Source organism: Bombina bombina, chromosome 6 (assembly GCF_027579735.1).
Source record: "Bombina bombina isolate aBomBom1 chromosome 6, aBomBom1.pri, whole genome shotgun sequence".
Lineage (NCBI taxonomy): Eukaryota > Metazoa > Chordata > Amphibia > Anura > Bombinatoridae > Bombina > Bombina bombina.
In genome coordinates this window covers 1,073,121,217-1,073,141,819 of record NC_069504.1, presented here as the reverse complement: position 1 = coordinate 1,073,141,819, position 20,603 = coordinate 1,073,121,217, and the positions used below count along the sequence as shown (strand labels likewise).

The following is a 20,603-nucleotide window of genomic DNA, read 5'->3' as shown; positions in this document are numbered from 1 at the left end:
AAGTTTAAGGAAGATCGTAGCGGGCCGGTTCACAGAACCAGAGAAAAAGTAGGAAAAGCCACGGCTGCGGCCTACACCGGACCCCAGATCGAAGTTCGTCACAGGCGAAAAAAAAGAAGAAAATTGGAGTGTTTCAGATCTAAGGGCTTCACCGGACATACATCAGAGGATTGGGGTAAGAACCCACTATTTTTATTCCCAATTTTTGATTAAAAAAGACATAACAGCTCAGAGATCACAGAGTTAAGCTGCGGTTCTCTAACAGCACCTGGAGGTGAAATACAGTTAGGATACACTTGGGGAGACTGCTGGCTTGTTCTGGGGACTTGCAAATCATAACTATTATATAGACTAAGTGGCAAGAGGATTCAGGAGAGGGGCTTGTGGCGGGAAAGTCGCCATTTTCTATCTGTCCTGTACATAGCACTTCATCATTAAAGCCCAAATAATTTGAAAGAATATTTATAGTGTTTGGAGTGCTAACCTAATAGAACTTTTTATATTCTCACTAAAAAGACTGCTAATCTGATAGCTTGCGCAACATTATAGCGTAGCACAATACTGCAGCTTGGAGTTCCTGGAACTTTGCAAACAACTAGATTTTTCTCCCCCCCCCCCCCTTTCCTGCCATCCTCGGTGGTGGTGGGTCATATCCCCAATTCCTTCTTCCGTTATCGTCCTGTGAGGACAAAGCTCCCGGGGAGAGAGATTATATGGCAGGACAAGCCTAAGTAACTTGCAATACCTGAGAGGAGTGTTTGCTACAGTTAAAGGACTTTACAGACACTGGTTGCCCCTTCCTGGCCCCACAGGAGTTGGTCGGGCCTGGGATACCAAGGGAGCAACATTCAATAAGCCTCAAAAACTGGCACCCTCTAGGTATATACTGATTCATATGCTCCAACCTGCTCAACATATTGACATGAAGCTGAATTAAAGGCATATTCTACAAGCGGACTGAGTGGGAACCCTTTCCTATGCATTTCTTATAACTGCCCTAAATATTGTGGTCTGCCAGTGCTTTGTCAATAATTATTGATTTCCAGTTTGTGTTATCTACTGTAATCTCGCTAGTTTACCATGATGAAGGGAAGAAATCAATCAGTCAAAGACTGTCTCTCTAGATCTCAACTGAAAAAAAAACAAAGTGCTGGGGAACTATCTGTAAACGCAGATTCCCAACCATCCTCCCCAAAAAGCCCCCATACAGCTGCAGAGGGGGGTTCACAGAGTAGTGATCTCCTATTACAGATTAAGCAAATGTTTAAGGAAGAGATGAGGGCAGCTCTCTCAGAATTAAAACAAGATATATCAGAAATTGGAGATAGGAAGGCAACTTTGGAGGATAAAATGGACGATATTGCAGAAGAAATACCTAATTTGCAAAACACTATACAAACACAGCAGGAGCAAATACAGAAGTTGGAGGATGCACTAGAGGATCTGGAGAACAGATCCAGAAGATCCAATATTAGAATCCGAAATCTGCCAGAATCATACAACAACTTACCGGATACATTGCTAAAAATATTTCAACAATTAGTGCCGGATACAGATCCTTCATTGTTTCTGATGGACAGAGCACTGGCCAGACCACCTACAACAGCGACAGCAAGAGATGTGATCACCAAGTTACATTATTATCATATCAAGGACCAACTCATGCAAGCAGTACGCAATGTTCCTAGAATAACATTTGAAGGACATGCCTTGCAGCTTTTCACAGATCTTTCGCCAACTACCCTCAGGAGAAGGAGAGCGCTTAAACCAGTGGTTTCAGTGTTAATTAAGGCACAGATCAAATATCGTTGGGGTTTCCCATTCAAGCTTATTTTCATGTATGAGTAGTCGTTATACTCTTGTTCATCTCTCTCAGAGGGGCAAAGCATCTTGGAGAAACTAAAGCTTGAGAAAGTAAACGAAGCAGAGTCCTCTTCCCCAAAGCCTCAACGTAAAGCGATTACGAAAGAATGGGCAAGAACAGCAAAAATGCTCGGCCTAGTAGAAATCAGGAGAGTCCTACCTGAAGAGAGCAGTCGGGGACACTTTTGATATCCATTTTTGATACTTCAACTTTAATTCTTCATGAGTGAAGAAACCAATAAAGAGTGGCTAATGACATTATTCTCCATTCAGTTCACTGGTTCAGCTTGGAGTTTCTGGCTGACTTTTTTTTTTCATGATAAACCTCTTGCTGGACCTTTCCCCTTGTCTTTCCTTTCCCCTTTCCCTTCCCACTGAGTCCGCTAACAGTTTTCTTACAGGTTTTTTCCTGGCTGTTTTTTTTTTGTTATCATTTTGTTATGTTCTCAAACATAACGGGGTACAGATAATGTTGTTTTTATATTCAGTTCTACAGTTGTATGTTCTTGTTGGCAATGTTTATTGTCTTTTCCTCGGCAGGTCAAGGTCTTTTAAGTCATTGGTTTTCAGGTACCGAATGTATCATAATGTGTTTAGGGTCCAATCCTTATCTTGTTTATTTTTTGCAGGTTCACGTCTCTTGTTAGGGAGAGGTGCACTATGGTTATTTAAAGAAATGTATAGCAATGTACACATGTTGAAAGCAGATATTAACCGTTACACATATGTCACTTAAGGTGCTTACGCATAATGTTAAAGGTGTTCATTCCAATGTAAAAAGACGTAAAGCCATTAGAATGAATAAATCCCTAGGGGCACACATTATTTTCATGCAGGAGACACATTTCACCAAGACAACAACCCCTAAATACTGGGACAGAGCTTATTCATTACAGTATCACGCCACTTGTAGTAAGAAAAAGTGTGGTGTCTCTATACTTATGCACAATAGTATCAATTTCCAGGAGGAAGAGTCTTTTATAGATACACAGGGTAGATACATAATTCTCAGAGGTAAAATCTATGACACCCCAGTGGTAATAGGTAATATCTATGCTCCTAATGAATCTCAGGCCCCGTTCTTAGCTAAACTCAGTAAGTTACTAACGTACTGGAAACAGTATAGGCTAATCATTGGGGGAGATTTTAACACGGTGGTAGACCCCGATATGGACAGATCAGGGACGAGATCAGCTTCTCAAACACAGAAATTTAGAAAAGTACTGTATCATTTTTTGTTAGATCACAACCTATTAGATATCTGGAGAGTTCAAAATGGAAATAATAGGGACTATACCTTTTATTCCTCAGCCCATAAGGTTTACTCACGAATTGACCATATTCTTGTGAGCCAAATATTAGCACCTTTAATTATGAAATCAGACATAATAGTTAGCACCTGGTCAGACCATAATGTGGTTTTGACGACACTTTCAGGCTTAATAGACCCGCTTAGAAACAAGAGTTGGCATTTGAACCCTACCCTATTCAAAGATAAATTGTTCTTAGAGTTTTTAAGAAGGGATATTGGAGTTTTTATTGGCTCTAATCAACAGTCAGTAGAAAATCCTTCCTATGTGTGGGGGGCGCTTAAAGGGACAGTATACACTCATTTTCATATAACTGCATGTAATAGACACTACTATAAAGAATAAGATGCACAGATACTGATATAAAAATCCAGTATAAAACTATTTAAAAACTTACTTAGAAGCTGTCAGTTTGGCTCTGTTGAAAAGGTAGCTGGAAAGCCCACTGCAAGTGGCAAATAAGACCCCCCCCCCCCTCCCCCTTCTTTTGCATATGAAAAGACCCTTTATACAAACAGCAGCAAGCTGGAGAAGGTAGCTGACCGTATTCACATAAAACTTTGGGGCTTGGTTAGGAGTCTGAAAATCAGAGCAATGTTATTTAAAAATAAGCAAAACTATACATTTATTTAAAAAAAAAACTTTATGGGCTATATAAATAGATCATCTACAAAACATTTATGCAAAGAAAAAATGAGTGTATAATGTCCCTTTAAGGCCTTTACAAGAGGCATATTAATTAGAGAATCTAGCTCCAAATTAAAAGCGGCACATGCGTATGGTGAGAGGCTAAAGGAAGAAATTAAGCAACTACACAATCTTCACTGCACCACTCAAAGCGCAAATGCACTTAAAAGGCTAAATAGTAAAAGGGAGGAACTAGATAAATTGTTGTCCCAGGAAGCATCTAGATCCTTAAAACTTATTGATACACAATATTTCATTCACGCTAACAAGCCTGACAGAATGTTGGCTTGTAGGCTGAAAGATATGACAAGGCTCACAACGGTCCCTCAGTTGCAGAAGCCAGATGGTTCTACCACTAACCATCCTCAAATTATAGCAGATACCTTTGCATCATATTACCAATCATTATATGCACTCCCTCGGGGAGACAGGAATCCCCGACAATTTGAAAACTACCAGGAATTTTTGGGCCATGACAATATGCCTAAGCTTGACGCAGATGATGTAGATGGGCTAAACGCATCTATCACACTAGCTGAAATTAGACAAACAATCAAACACCTGAAAATCAATAAAGCACCTGGTCTGGATGGATACACTGGTATTTTTTATAAGACATTTCTAGACGAATTAGGCCCCTTATTAGTGAACACCTTTAACCATATGTTAAAAGGGGGATATATCCCGAAAGAATTCCTACTAGCTCGAATTTCAGTAATTCCGAAGCCGGGCAAAAATAAGCAGCACTGCAAAAATTATCGGCCCATATCTTTAATTAATCAAGACATAAAGATTTTCTCTAAAATTTTTAGCCACCAGACTCAACAAACTAATGCCTAAACTAGTCCATCTGGATCAGGTGGGGTTCATAGCGAGTAGGGAGGCCACGGATAATGTGAGAAAGGTGATTGATTTGATTAATCTTGCGTCGGTTAAAGGGATGCCTTCTCTGTTCCTTTCCTTGGACGCAGAGAAGGCATTTGACCGTATTTACTGGGACTACCTCGATAAGGTATTAGAAGCATTTGGCATAACGGGAAACTTTAGAAAAGCGATCGCCACGATATACTCTCATCCCTCAGCATTTGTTAAAATTGCAGGGTATAAATCAGGACCCATTGAAATTGCAAATGGTACTAGACAGGGATGCCCTCTTTCCCCGCTTCTATTTGCCCTGTGTATCGAACCTTTAGCAGCCAGCATCAGAAGTAATGTAGACATTACAGGCATACATATAAAGGCAAAAGAATATAAAATCAGTCTTTTTGCAGATGACATTATTCTTTCGCTCACAAAGCCACTTATTTCTCTTCCATTACTGTATTCCACTATAGATAAGTTTGCAGCAATATCAGGTTATAAAATCAACAATGATAAGTGTGAAGCTATTAGTGTAAATCTACCAGCACACACTAAAAAACTCATGGAGATTAATTTCTCTTTCTCATGGGCTGAGAAGGGCATGAGATATTTAGGGGTGATACTTACAAATAGGACTGAAGATCTGTATCAATTAAACTACACGCCTTTGATATCATAGATTAAAAACTTACTACAGAAATGGGAAAAGTTGAAAATTTCGCTATATGGCAGAATAATTGGAATTAAAATGACAATTCTCCCAAAAATATTATACCTATTTAGATGCTTACCAGTCTCTGTGCCATCAAAAACGCTCACACAACTCCAGAAGTATGTAATTTCGTTTATTTGGCAAGGTAAAAGAGCAAGAACTAATAGACAAACTCTCTGCAGAAGTAGAAGAGGGGGAGGGATGGGATTGCCAGATTTTCTAGCGTATTACCATGCGACCCGTGTGGCTCAGACTGCGTTATGGCATAACAAGGTTGATAATATTCAGTGGGTACAACTGGAGTCAGATATGGTTGGGGTGGAGCCAATTTATAAACTTTTATGGACTAATACTGTAGAACTCATAGGCCTAATATATGGAAAACTTTTACAGCAGTAGCACACTCCATCTCGCTATGAGACTCTTTGTCTATTAAATTTAAGCTAATCTCAGATACTTCTAAGGCAATGCCATTAATAACGCTTTTTACTACACTTGACATGGGGCTTCAGAATAAGTGGGCCAATAGGGGGCTGTACAGAATAGCTGACACCTTAAGGGGACAGAACTTTATGGACTTTAACACACATATGCTAGCCTTAATGAACAGGATAGACCCAGTTGGTATCAATATCTTCAGTTGAAGGCAAGAGTCTGCGAAGTGATAGGTAACTCATACAAAGGGAACACCACATACTTAGAGCAAATTTGCTTAGCCGGACAGAGAATGAGAGGGACCATTACTGGACTGTATGCCATTTTTAACTCTCCACCAATGACCCATAAGCTTCCCTTTATGCAAAAGTGTGAAGAAGAATTTAAATTTAATTGGTCTTTAGAAAAATGGAATGAGGTTGTGTTTAGGGGACCCTCCTTCTCCATATGCGCTCATTTAAAAGAAAATTACATGAAGACTGCTTTTCGTTGGTATTTTCACCCCTCGAGATTACATAAATTGGAGATAGGTAGTAGAAAATGTCTAAGAGGGTGTGATGAGCTAGGTACTTATTCGCACATGTGGTGGGACTGCCCACGGGTAGCAAATATCTGGTCACAAACCTTTAGTCTATTTGGCAACATTTTTGGACGCACTTTAAGAGTGTCGGCCTGTCAAGCCCTTCTGCATGAGCCTATTCCAGGGTTTAATAGGGCACAAAACAAGTTTATTTTTACCATCTTTACTATAGTAAGATTAACAATAGCCCAGTATTGGAAAGTTGAGATCCCTAACTTTCAGATTATTCTAAATAAGATTGGTTACTACTACCAAATGAGTAATAATGCAGCTAACATGCTTGACACTGAAGAACAGTTTTTCTGTCTGGGAACCATGGATTATGTTTTCTGAAGCCAGAGTTGTTAGTTAACAACCTAAGTTTCTGAGAGTACTTATTGCTTAATGAGTATTGGTTTACAATGTGACCTGAACTGTACGGTAAAATATATTGATGTTTATATGACATGCCGACCTGCCGAGATATACCTCAATGTGTTTCAAGTTATGTTGATGTAACATTTGCATCTACTTTGTTATGTAATTAAGAAGGAAAATTCAATAAAAATCTTTTCAATTAAAAAAACTTACTTAGAAGCTCTCAGTTTAGCTCTGTTGAAAATGTAGCTGGAAATCCCACTGCAAGTGGGAAAAAGGACACTCCCCCGTCTTTTGCATATGAAAAGACCCTTTACACAAACAGGAGCAAGCTGGATTAGGTAGCTGATGGTATTCTCATAAAACTTTGGGGCTTGGTTAGGAGTCTGAAAATCAGTGCAATGTTCTTTAAAAATAAGCAAAACTATACATTTAAAAAAAAAAAAAAACTTTATGGGCTATATAAATAAATCATCTACAAAACATTTATGCAAAGAAAAAATGATTGTATAATGTCCCTTTAAGGTTACTAATGACCTAATTAGGCCACTTTTTTTGTTAATCCTTCTTGATTTGTCTGCAGCCTTTGACATGGTTGACCACACTCTCTTGCTCTAAACCCTCCAATCCTTTGGCATCTGTGACACAGCTCTCTCGTGGCTCTCTTCTTACCTGTCTAACCTGACCTTTAGTGTTACCTTCTCTGACACATTCTCTAACTCTTTACCACTTTCTGTTGGGGTACCACAAGGCTCTGTCCTTGGTCTCCTCTTCTCAATTTATACATCATCCTTAGGTTACTTAATACAGTCCCATGGGTTTCAATACCATTTGTATGCTGATAATATCTGAATCTACATCTCTGCACCAGACCTTTCCCTTTCCTTACTAACTTGTGTCACTAACTGTCTTTCTGAAATTTCATCCTGGATGTCCTCTCACTACCTTAAGCTAAATCTCTTAAAAACTGAGCTGCTTATTTTCCCTCCTTATTCCAAAATCCCTACCCCCCAACTCTCTCTAACTGTTAATAATAACATCATTACCCCAACCCTGCATGCCCGTTGTCTTGGGGTCACACTTGACTCAGATCTCTCTTTCACTCCCCACATTCAGTCTTTGGCCAATTCTTTCCACCTCCACCTTAAAAACATCTCCAAAATTTGCTACTTCCTCACACAAGACACAACTAAGACTTTAATCCACTCTCTCATCATTTCCCGCCTTGACTATTGCAACTCCATCCTCTTCGGCCTCCCTAACTGCCATGTATCTCCCTTAAAATCCATAATAAATGCCTCTGCCAGGCTTCCTTACACGTTGCTCCTCATCTGCTGCACCTATCTGCCTGTCCTTTCACTGGCTTTCTCTAACCTCCAGAATAAAACATAAAATCCTGACTCTAACTTTTAAAGCTCTCAATAACACTGTTCCATCCTATATCTCCAACCTAGTCTACAGATACTCTCCAGTCCCCTTCGGTCTGCTCATGACCTTCTTTTCTCCTCCTCTCTTGTTACCTCCTCCCATTCCCATCTACAAGACTTCTCCAGACTGGCCCCTATTTTGTGGAACTATCTGCCTTGCGCTACACATCTCCCCCCTAGCTTTCAAACATTCAAGCACTCCTTAAGGACTCTATTATACTTACACTAACATTTTCCTATCTTAGTCCCTCTCCTCTTTTAGCTATCCCCTTGAACTCCCTTAGCATCTAAGCCTAGGAGCCTAGCTGCTTTGTAGATTACCTTCATGAGAGATGATTTACAACAGTGAAACTATTAGCAGGTCTTCCATAACTGTCACCTTGCATATTAGACCCACGTCTTTATCGCTGCAGAACCTGTTAGTGCTAAGCAAATAACTGATGATAATAATAATAATAATGAAAGCCTAGGCAGCCTTTAAACAATATAGTAACTTAAAGGGACACTGAACCCATTTTTTTTCTTTCATGGTTCAGATAGAGCATGCAATTTTAAGCAACTTTCTAATTTATTATTATTATTATCGGTTATTTGTAGAGCACCAACTAATTTACTCCTATTATCAATTTTTCTTTGCTCTCTTGCTATCTTTATTTGAAAAAGAAGGCATCTAAGCTGAGGAACCAGACAAATTTTGGTTCAGACACTGGACGGCACTTGTTTATTGGTACTGTCCAATCAGCAAGCACAACCCAGGCTGTGCATCAAAAATGAGCCGGCTTCTAAAGTTACATTCTTGATTTTCAAATAAAGATAGCAAGAGAATGAAGAACAATTGATAATAGGAGTAAATGAGAAAGTTGCTTAAAATTGCATACTCTATCTGAATCACGAAAGAAAACATTTGGGCTCAGTGTCCCTTTAAAAGACATATAAGTATCTAATATTTTCTGCAGATTTTGCTGCCAGTCTGTTAAAATACTGTAGTGTTTAATTAAATAGTGGACACCTAACAACCCTAAGAATAAGGCATATATTCCAAGTAGTTGTTCATTGCTTAATAACTCCTAGATTTAGAGTTCTGCGTTAGCCGTCAAAACCAGCGTTAGGGGCTCCAGGTATTTAGAGTCAGTCTGGAAAGGGTCTAATTCTTACTTTGCAGCCGCAACTTTTCCATACCGCAGATCCCCTTACGCCATTTGCGTATCCTATCTTTTCAATGGGATCTTTCTAACGTCGGAACAGCCAATAGAATGCGAGCTCAATCTGATTGGCTGATTGGATCAGCCAATCGGATTAAACTTGAATCTGATTGGCTGATTCCATCAGCCAATCAGAATTTTCCTACCTTAATTCCGATTGGCTGATAGAATCCTATCAGCCAATCGGAATTCAAGGGACGCCATCTTGGATGACGTCCCTTAAAGGAACCGTCATTCGTCGGGAAGTCGTTGGCCAGGATGGATGTTCCGCGTCGGCGGGATGAAGATGGATCCGGAAGAAAGAAGATTGAAGATGCCGCTTGATAGAAGACTTCAGCCGGATGATGGATCTCTTCAGCCCCCGCTTGGATCAAGACTTCAGCTGGATGATGGACCTCTTCAGCCCGATGATGGACCTCTTCAGCCCCCGCTTGGTCTTGGATGAAGACTTCAGAGCCTCCTCTGGACAGATCGGTGATACCCGGCGTGGTGAAGACAAGGTAGGAAGATCTTCAGGGGCTTAGTGTTATGTTTATTTAAGGGGGGTTTGGGTTAGATTAGGGGTATGTGGGTGGTGGGTTGTAATGTTGGGGGGGGTATTGTATTTTTTTTTTACAAGCAAAAGAGCAGAATTCTTTGGGGCATGCCCCGCAAAAGGCCCTTTTAAGGGCTGGTAAGGTAAAAGAGCTTTTCTATTTTTATTTTAGAATAGGATAGGGCATTTTTTTTATTTTGGGTGGCTTTGTTATTTTATTAGGGGGCTTAGAGTAGGTGTAATTAGCTTAAAATTGTTGTAATCTTTTTATAATGTTTGTAAATTATTTTTATATTTTTTGTAACTTAGTTCTTTTTTTATTTTTTGTACTTTAGTTAGTTTATTTAATTGTATTTATTTGTAGGTATTTCTTTGTAATTAATTTATTGATAGTGTAGTGTTAGGTTTAATTGTAACTTAGGTTAGGATTTATTTTACAGGTAATTTTGTAATTATTTTAACTAGGTAGCTATTAAATAGTTATTAACTATTTAATAGCTATTGTACCTGGTTAAAATAAATACAAAGTTACCTGTAAAATAAATATTAATCCTAAAATATCTACAATATAATTATATTTTATATTGTAGCTATATTAGGGTTTATTTTACAGGTAAGTATTTAGATTTAAATAGGAATAATTTATTTAATAAGAGTTAATTTATTTCGTTAGATAAAAATTATATTTAACTTAGGGGGGTGTTAGGGTTAGACTTAGCTTTAGGGGTTAATACATTTATTAGAGTAGCGGTGAGGTCCGGTCGGCAGAATAGGGGTTAATAATTGTAGGTAGGTGGCGGCGACGTTGGGGGCGGCAGATTAGGGGTTAATAAATATAATATAGGGGTCGGCGGTGTTAGGGGCAGCAGATTAGGGGTACATAGGGATAATGTAGGTTGCGGCGGTGTACGGAGCGGCAGATTAGGGGTTAATAATAAAATGCAGGGGTCAGCGATAGCGGGGTTGGCAGATTAGGGGTTAATAAGTGTAAGGTTAGGGGTGTTTAGACTCGGGGTTCATGTTAGGGTGTTAGGTGCAGACATAGGAAGTGTTTCCCCATAGGAAACAATGGGGCTGCGTTAGGAGCTGAACGCTGCCTTTTTGCAGGTGTTAGGTTTTTTTCAGCTCAAATGGCCCCATTGTTTCCTATGGGGGAATCGTGTACGAGCACGTTTTTGAAGCTGGCCGCGTCCGTAAGCACCGCTGGTATTTAGAGTTGCAGTGGCGGTAAATATGCTCTACGCTCCCTTTTTGGAGCCTAACGCAGCCCTTCTGTGAACTCTAAATACCAGCGGTATTTAAAAGGTGCGGGGGAAAAAAAGCATGCGTAGCTAACGCACCCCTTCTAACGCAAAACTCTAAATCTAGGTGTAAGTAATTCCAGCTAATACTCCCTTGTAATTAGAAGAGATTACCTATAAGCAGATGAGCACTTTAAATGTAAACAGCTTTACTTATTTTTTGTCAGGCAAAACATAACTACATGTTTAGATGCTGCTGACAGACACTTTCAGTGCAGAGTATCTCTTTAAGTTGGTCCCAATTGGAATTGATGAAGACTCCTATAGAGGGCCACTTTACCCTGCATTCAAATGTGGGTGTGTGGATTTATTTGGCTTTGAGAGAGATCAGTTTCAGCCAACCCTCTTATTAATCTATCTCCATTGTGATATGTAAATGCCTTTTTCACATTATAACCAGAGGGTCACGTGACCATTTATTTGAAAGAGATGATTCTCTTGTCTAACTAAGTTGCAAGAAGACAAGAGTAAACTTTTGCTGCCAAACGCAGAATAAGCCAGACTGGCATCTGCTCGTACTTGTCTCCATGTTGTTAATTCTAATGGAAATGCTCAGTTTTTTGTTTGTTTTCAGAAATGCTGAATTATTTATTTTTTATTGCACTACTTAGCTTTCTGAATCACCTTGATAAACATGCAAGTTTCTATTCTTTTCTTATGACCTAGTTGTGCGATTAGCACTGCTGATTAGATCATCAGCAGTTTCCACTCAGGACCTACAGTGCTCTGCGGCAACCGAGCTGTTCTTTAACTAAGTGTTTAACCCCATTTGCAGAAGTTAAGCACATAGAAGCGTCGCTAGTAATAAAATGCTCTAACAAATTAGAGCATGTAATATTATCACCTTAACCGCTGCTTAGAAGAAGTTTTGCTTTTGTTATAGAAAATGTTTGGTAGAAACTAAAACGGAATCATTCAGTCATCCAGCAATATCAGTAATTTGCCTATCAAGAAAGCTATTTCCCAAAATTGTCTTCTCAAATTCAAAAAGTAACTCAGTAATAGGTAATAGTAATAATATACATACTTCTCTTTATAATGATTTTGACTTATATATATATAATATACTTGCTATACTATACTATATATACTTGCGGCCCTCTTTACATGTGTTTCTCCGGTGTATCATATCTAGTGCCTCACCAGCCTCTGACCTCACTGCACGTCACTATATATATATATATATACAGACATACATACACACTGATGATGAGCATGCACACTGTGCTTTATAATGATGTGAGTTTCTTTACTCGATACCCTAATGAATACACTGATCTGTATAAATATGAGTATGCTGGACAGTATAATGGCGACAGATAGCTATACACATATAATGGCACACAATTATGTATAGACTGGCTCCTATGGGCCCCCAGGACTTGGAACCTGTTGCAACTGCACCTGCTGCACCAATGGTAGTTCTTCTATAATTTAAATCCATACAGATTCATTACGTTTACTTCTCATTTTATTTTTTAGAATTCTTCCAAATCAAGAGCCCTTTTGTGCTTTTCTTTCTCCCTTTCTTCATTTATCCCTCCAGATCACTTGATTCTGCTGCAGGATCACTTGATTCCACCTTTGAAGAACCAGACTCTGCTCGTTAAGAGGAATGCTACTTTGTAACGCTTGTTTTTAAAATGATTATTTAAGTTTTAAAATGTCCAGTCTCTTTGATTTGCTCAGATATTTAGTAGCTTCTTCAGTTTACCTTAAAAAACACAATAGGTTGTGGGAATTTTTTAAGATTGCAAGTGTCTGGGCTGACTCCTCATTAATAACTTATGTCCTTGTGTCCTTCTCCAGGTGTGATCTTACTGCTTCTGGATAAATTGCGGAAAATGAAGTGGGAGCAAATGTGGCGTCTCACAGCTGAGCGGGAACTCATGAGCATGTTATCTACCTCCCTTGCTGATCAGGTAAATGAGCATAATAATATGTAAATATTTGTTATATATAACTAATTATCTTCACAGAAAGAAATGATAACACTCGTGCTAATTTGATAACTTTAATGAATAATTGAATTGATTACAGCTTTTTCAGCACCAAACACACACCATTCAGGCAAATGGTTTCATATAGGATGTGGCGCTTGGCTAAAAAAAAGGTTTGTATTCAAGTCTCAAGCCTTGCAATTCATATAACCTCTAATATTTTGCTGTGAAAGTTATATTCAGTGTTTGGTTTAGATAACACCGTAAGAGCATTAAGTAAAAGTAAATATTTAAAGGGCCACTGTAAGAAAATATTTTCTATGCCTGTTACTAACTAACTACCCCAAATACGCTTTTTATCAATAGCATTTCATTAACATATCTCTACCATATATCAGAAATCTTGTCTGCAAATTTAATTGTTTTCCAAACTCACTCCGTGGGTATCCTTTGCTCTGTACCAATCCGTTTACAATACCTAGGTTTCAAAATGGCGCTTTAAACACAATTTCATTGGTTTAAGTATTTTGAACACTCAGTGCTGAAAATAGTGGGCAGGATAACGTGACATCATCGGGGAATAAAAGATGTAACTTTTATAACGTTATGAAACTTTGTTTTGGATAAAATATAGGTCAGTAGATTTTAATTAATGTTTATTAACTTTAATATGTTAGTTGTTTGGCTTAAAAATTGTAACAGAAAGTAATCCTTTAATGTGAACTTATTTTCAAGATAGAAAATGATATGCATAATAAAGAGCTTCATGGCCAGAATTGGCTACACTGAGCCATATGTATCTGAAATGTATTCAAAATGTATTGTATATTCATTAATTATTATGAGACTTAATATTGCTCTCTGTTATGATTCATAATGAAATCTCTTAATAAACAATCTTCCACAGTTCATCCATTGATGTAATTGAAATAAAAAAAAACTTTATTCAAATCATTAAAAAAACTCTTGGACAATATATAGTTGTTAAGATATACAGAAGATATGCTCAAGTCAAGATGGCCGAGAATTAGTATTGGTTAAATTTACCTAACCAAATAAGATAGGGTCTTTAACTTATGATCTTTAATTAAATATCTAAACAAATTATCTCCCACACTTCAGCCAGTGATGTAATCAAAACAAAACTTTAAACTATTAAAAACCGCAGGAAAAATATATAGGCAGAGATTACAAGTGGAGTGCAAAATATTAGCTTTATTGAGCGCTAACAGTGCTGACGTTTAATCAGTAGCTCTACTATTCTTGGGTTCGAATTACAAGTTGAAAGTAAAACGTTAACGCACAAGTGAAAGCCTCAGGCACACTAAAATCTGGAGGTCGGTTCTCCCTTTCATCATTGACTTCTATGAGACACACTACAAAAGCCTCTTCTGGCATTAATTTAACCCTTTGAGTGCTAAGCACTTTCCCACCTGGGTGCTAAGATTTTTAAAGGTTTTTTTTTTTTGAACAAAAATGTTTTAACTTTTTTTTTTTCAGACCCCCAAGTCTGTTGGAAAGGTTAGGTGATTATCTTTCCAATGGTGGGCCTTGGGGGTCTGTAGCTGCTTAGATACCTGAGATACAGGCTTCTAAGCAGCATGCCCCCTGTTCCTATACTTAACATTGTTAAGTATAAATAAAGTTGCACGGTGACGTCATCACTTTATTGCGCATGACGTCACCATGCAAAACGGGAACCCCCGGCGATGCCTGTCACTCTACAGGCATGATCACCGGGGTAGGAGCGGGTGGGGGCCCCCTGATCTCCCTCAAGGTGGTAGAGTGATAGTGATGGCTCTGAGCTGTCATTAGCACCAGAGTGGGAAACTCTGAGACGGCTCAGAGCCGTCATTAGCACTCAAAGGGTTAAGCGATAACCTAAATTTGCGGTAGGAAAACAGCACAAAAGCTGAAGCTGCTTTAAGAAATATTTCAAATACCTATGTTCTCTAATAAGAAAATGTTATATTTAATTTTAATCTATCTATCTATATATACAGTGTATGTATAAATGAAATATATATATCTATATACAATATATAGAGCTATAAATATCTATATATTGTATATATAGTTATATATAGATATATATTTAAAAATAAAAGTAAAATTTTCTTCTAAGTAAAGCGCATAGGCATGTGAAGTTGTGAAGTATTGCTATTTAAAAAAACAAAACAAAGAAAATATTCACTTTGTTTTAGTATACTCATATTGTGCTGATCCTAGAGTAGCCTGCACCCTGCTCTATCAATAGCGCTGCGCTTGTAATCTAGGACATAATTGTTTAGCTACCAATCAGCAAGCACAACCCAGGTGCTGAACCAAAAATGGAACGGCTCCTAAGCTTACATTCTTGCTTTTAAAATAAAGATAGCAAGAGAACGAATAAAAATTGCTAATAGATAGATAGAAAGATAGATAGATAGATGCACCATAGAGATACAATATTGCACCAGTGTTTGAAACAATGTTTGTAACTATGTTATACATTGTTGTAAATACTGGACATTTACACAAGATATCATACACAGTGCTTAGGTCAGAGCACAAGTTAAAGTGAAGGTAAACTTTAATGAATGAAAGCCCGTTTTTAAAAAAAAAATACTATTAAAAACAGGGGCACTTTCATTCATCAAAGTTTAGAAGGCAGCCATTTTGATTAAAAACTTACCTTTGTTTTTTTCACAGCAAGAGCAGCTTCCCCCACCCGGAGAGCCTCTCTTCACACATCATCAATGACTAATCCAGCTTCCTCCATTCACGGCATGGCCTCAGGCAATGACTACCCTAGGGGGAAAGCCATGATTGGAGGAAGCTGGATTAGTCATTGATGACGTGTGAAGAGAGGCTCTCCGGGTGGGGGAAGCTGCTCTGGCTGTGAAAAAAAACAAAGGTAAGTTTTTAATCAAAACGGCTGCTTTGTAAACTTTGATGAATGAAAGTGCCCCTGTTTTTAATAGTATTTTTAAAAAACGGCTTTCATTCATCAAAGTTTACCTTCACTTTAATATCCTTAGATGTCTCTATGTAAGGAGACCAGGAACATGGATTCCACCAGGCTCTTCAAGTGTGGTAACTAAATGACAGTGTAAAATGACTTTAAAGCATTACTTTTACAATGCAGTACTTAATTGCTGGTATATGCTATGTCTGTAATGTCCCTTTAATAAAGATAAGAGTGTGTTCAGGTACTGACTTTTAGAAATAAACTGTTGAAGCAACCAGTGTACATTTCACTCACAGAATATGAAGTAGATTGACTGAAATATCTAAAATAATTTTGTCTTTGAAACCTGTTGCCCTTAGAGACCGTTTCATAGTTAAACTTTTGCTGTGTGAATTTGCCTATCACTCTATTATGTAAACATCGCTCTAATTCTGTGCTCTGTTGCTCTCTTCCAGTAAATGTACAATAAAAACACCCACTACATTTATTGAAGACCGTTTACTGACCCTGTCAGGTTCCTCAGTCTTTGTTCAGCAATTCTCTTATGTTCTGCTATGTTTCTAGTAAAGGTTATTCAGGAATACAGCAAATGTGACTTGCTTGGGCTGACCCCCAGGTGCAGCATAGATACATCAAAGTATCTTTCATTGCAGTAGCATAACAAATAAATACTAGTGATGTTGACGCCTCAGCATGCAGCAAGCTGACTTCTCTGTCTCTTCCTAGGATATTTTCAATGCTGTCATCAAGCAAAACCCTTTCCTGGTGCATCAGCTTCCATGTTTCTGGAACGTGCAGCTATCAGATCACACCCGCTCTGAGCAATGCTACCGAGATGTCTCTGATCTGAAGGTACGGTATCGGGGGGCTTTTTTGTCATGTTCTATGCAGAAATCAATTTAAATCTGTATTGATTCTAGAGATAATGGGCTCCATTTATTAAATGTTGGGCGGACATGCCCGCTGACCACTACAAGCCTAAAATGGCAGGCCTTCGAAGCCGCAATCGCTGCTTGGTAATTGGAGCCCTATACATTTACATGTAGTTCATTATTATTGTACAGTCCTATTTGTCTTGATCTATTGAAGTTATGCATTTTAAGGCTAGATTACGAGTGGCGCACAAGTAAAAAGGGGTTTATTGCGGCTCTTTGCGCACGTCGGAAGTAGCACACGTATTACAGGTTGAAAGTAAATGTTTTTGCTCAAGCGGAATTTAATTTAATGTGTGCCGCAATAGCTCAACTTCAGAGCTATGGTTAACTGTTACACTCAACTAAAAAGTTGTACAAAACACATACAAAAATACATTTAAAAGTGCAGTTACACTCACCATAACACTGTCTAATAAAAATTCATTTTAAAAAATTGCAATAAAACGTTATAAGGGCTCAAAAATATGAGGTCTAAGGCATGCAAATGGCTTTAACATAGAGATACGTACATAGACATAGCTAAATATGTATATGTATATGTAAGTGCATTGGAGCCCTTTGCTGTCAAGTAGCTGAAAACACGTAAAATCATATTTATGCAGTATTCATATTTATCAAAGTGTTTAACTATGTGTTTAATGTAAACATTTCACATTCTAATGCTAGGGGAATATGTTCTAAGTATTTTTAAATTGATATTCTTATATATATATATATATATATATATATATGTATGAAGTAATGAAGTGAGGCAATCGCTAGTTTTTTAAACTTTGACTTTTAATCCATGTGACATTTCGGGGACACTATCCTCTTCCTCCCTATATATATAGGTATATATATTTTACCAAAAAACACAGCAGATAGAAATATTTATTTATGAATAAATAGAACATATTCTGCTATGTGACGAACATTGCATTATCTTAAAGGGCCAGTAAACCCACAAAATAATCTTATATAATTCTGCACATAGTGTCCCCTCGACAGCCGACCATCTATTTTAGCAAACAAAACAAAGTCCTGTGGTGCGATAGTACGCCAAGTAGTTAACAAACTCAGCCTTGAAAGTGGATGGAAACTGTATGTGTCTTCATCATTGTTAGCCTTTATTGCAATGGAATCAACAGTCCTTATACACCTCAAGCGGCAAGCTCGGTTCAGGGGACTGTCTGAAAGAACAGTTCTATGCACATGATACCAAGATTGGATTACCCTATCAATCAAACTGTTCAGCTCCCTAAAGGAGGATAATGAACCCAGTATTATCTGGAGGACACTATGTGGCAGTTTTATTATGCCCCGAATGGGGCTGATTTACTATGCCCCTAATGGGGCCAACTCACCCTGTTTTCTTCTTAAATGGAAAGAGTCCACAGCTGCATTAATTACTTTTGGGAAATAAGAACCTGGCCACCAGGAGGAGGCAAAGACACCCCAGCCAAAGGCTTAAATACTCCTCCCACTCCCCTCATCCCCCAGTCATTCTTTGCCTTTCGTCCCAGGAGGTTGGCAGAGAAGTGTCAGAATGTATTTTATTTCTTATGGAGGGTAGTACTCTTCGGCAAGTAATCCTGTCAGTCTCTCAGTGAGGGCTTGGATGAAAGTTAGAGTCCGGAGATGCAGGGAGAGTCTTTCTGCGAAACCATCCCGACTCATGTTAACAGCTCATCAAGCAATCGGCGTTGTCGAACTTTGCTCTGCTGCCTGTTTTCTTCTCTCAAGTCCATGACGGAGGCGATGCTACTATCCGTCACATTCGAAGGGCCGTGTTCCTGTTCCACGGCATAGATTCCAGTAAGATTGTTTCATTTTACTTTCTTCATGAATGTACTGTAATACAAATGTTTTCCCGAGAGGCTACCACCTTGCGGGTCTAACTTAACATAAGGTTAATGAGTCTCCTTTAGTATCTTGGAATCAAGGGTTAATATCTCCTGGTTATTGAACATGAGGGGTTATAATCATGTTTGTTATGTGATTCAACCTGCTTATGTGTGATGTTTACTGGGCTTGTGGTTTGGAGCATTGAGGCCTTTGGATGGGACGCAACCTTTTGGTTGGGCGCGCTTTTTCTGGACTGTACGGTTCACCGTGTGGTCGGGCGTGGTTACGCTCCGTCTTCTATTTCCGCATTCCCGACTGTGTGGCGAAGGAAAAATTCTAGTCCGCAGGAGTCTGGTCATAGGAGGTGGTGAGTGCCCCAGCCATTGTGGGTGTAAGGTGCCGTTTTAATTTTACTACTTTAGTCCATATTTTATATCCTCTATCTAGTTATGGAGGACTCTGATACTGAGACTATTTTAATTTCAGATTCAGATTCTGTGTCTGGTGACGAATTCAGATTGGCCTCATTGACACATGTCAACCAGTTATGTTCCATATGCCATATGAGAGCGCATTGTTCCTCGGGCTTGGGGAATCAAGGGACAGCTTAGCCTCTGGGGGTCCGATCCTCCGAGAGGCAAGTTCCCTACCAAACCATACTTCTACATGGGTAACCCAGTTTATGATTATTCCTCCATGCAGGGTGGCTTGTTCCCCCCGGAGGTTGCAGCACTTTTCCGCTCCCACATAATGTTGGCGATTATTCGTCTGCAGAGTCCAGGCGTTTATTTGCAAATGTGCTCGTGCCTTATTGTCCCGGGTCTTCCGCCTTGGGGAGGGCCTCTACAGTTCCCTGTGGGTGTAGCTGTCCCTGAGTGTTGTGCCTTTCGTTACAGGATTGCGCATCTTCGCGTATTGCTCAGACATGTTTTTCAGTTATTAAATGACCCTCGGATACAGGGATTTTCAGTCTGCTAATCCAAATGGTGCACCTCATTAGACATGTGGGGATGATGTAATCTCCTGATTGTTATTTCTTGAGATCTTTCCCAGTTTATGGAAGATTAGGGCTCCGTTTGGCTGGTGGGTAGGCCTGCGTCTTCTTGGGCATTAACCTTCCGGTTGCCTTATATTTTGTTTGTATCTGATAGGATGTCTTTTATTTTGTTGTTGTTATTGTTATCGCCTCGGGAAACTTCTGGGATCGATACTCTTTATTACTTCTTCGGAGGTTGTTTTGGACATGTTAGTCCTATGTTAAAAATGTCTGTTTTCCTTTCTTCCCCTCTGAGGTAGGATTTATGCAGCTTGCCGGTTAGCACCCTGAGTGCAGGCTGGTCCTGTTAGGTTTGTTCTGGCTTGTGGCTGTTCAGACACGTGGCAATGTTCTGCTCGGCTGGTTCGGTAGAAGCACCGAGTGCTCAGGTTATCATTGTTTTACATGTTTCAACTAAGCATTCGGGAGGACCTGTGGGTCCGTGAGGCGGGAAATATTGTTTCAGTCCTTATAGCCTTCAGTCATAGATGACCGGGTCAGTGGAGTCTCCCCTGTGTCTCTCTAACTGACTTCTGATATTATCAGATCCTAGAGTTCCTCCCCCACGCGGTGGAGGGTTGGAGGGCTTAGTGACCCATTACCACAGTTTGAGTGGTTTGGCCTACGTTTTTAGGGCTCTGGATT

General features: G+C 39.0%; 1 protein-coding gene across 3 annotated transcripts in view; it reads left to right on the top strand.

Moving 5' to 3' along the window:
* LARGE1 (LARGE xylosyl- and glucuronyltransferase 1) overlaps positions 1-20,603 on the top strand; it is a 1,302,608-nt gene that overhangs the window by 1,077,713 nt on the left and 204,292 nt on the right. For all 3 annotated transcript variants that reach the window (XM_053718971.1, XM_053718973.1, XM_053718970.1), the window contains 2 exons: positions 13,080-13,192; positions 16,887-17,012. In XM_053718971.1, the coding sequence (XP_053574946.1) occupies positions 13,080-13,192; positions 16,887-17,012 (239 nt within the window). The remainder of the gene's footprint in view (positions 1-13,079; positions 13,193-16,886; positions 17,013-20,603) is intronic.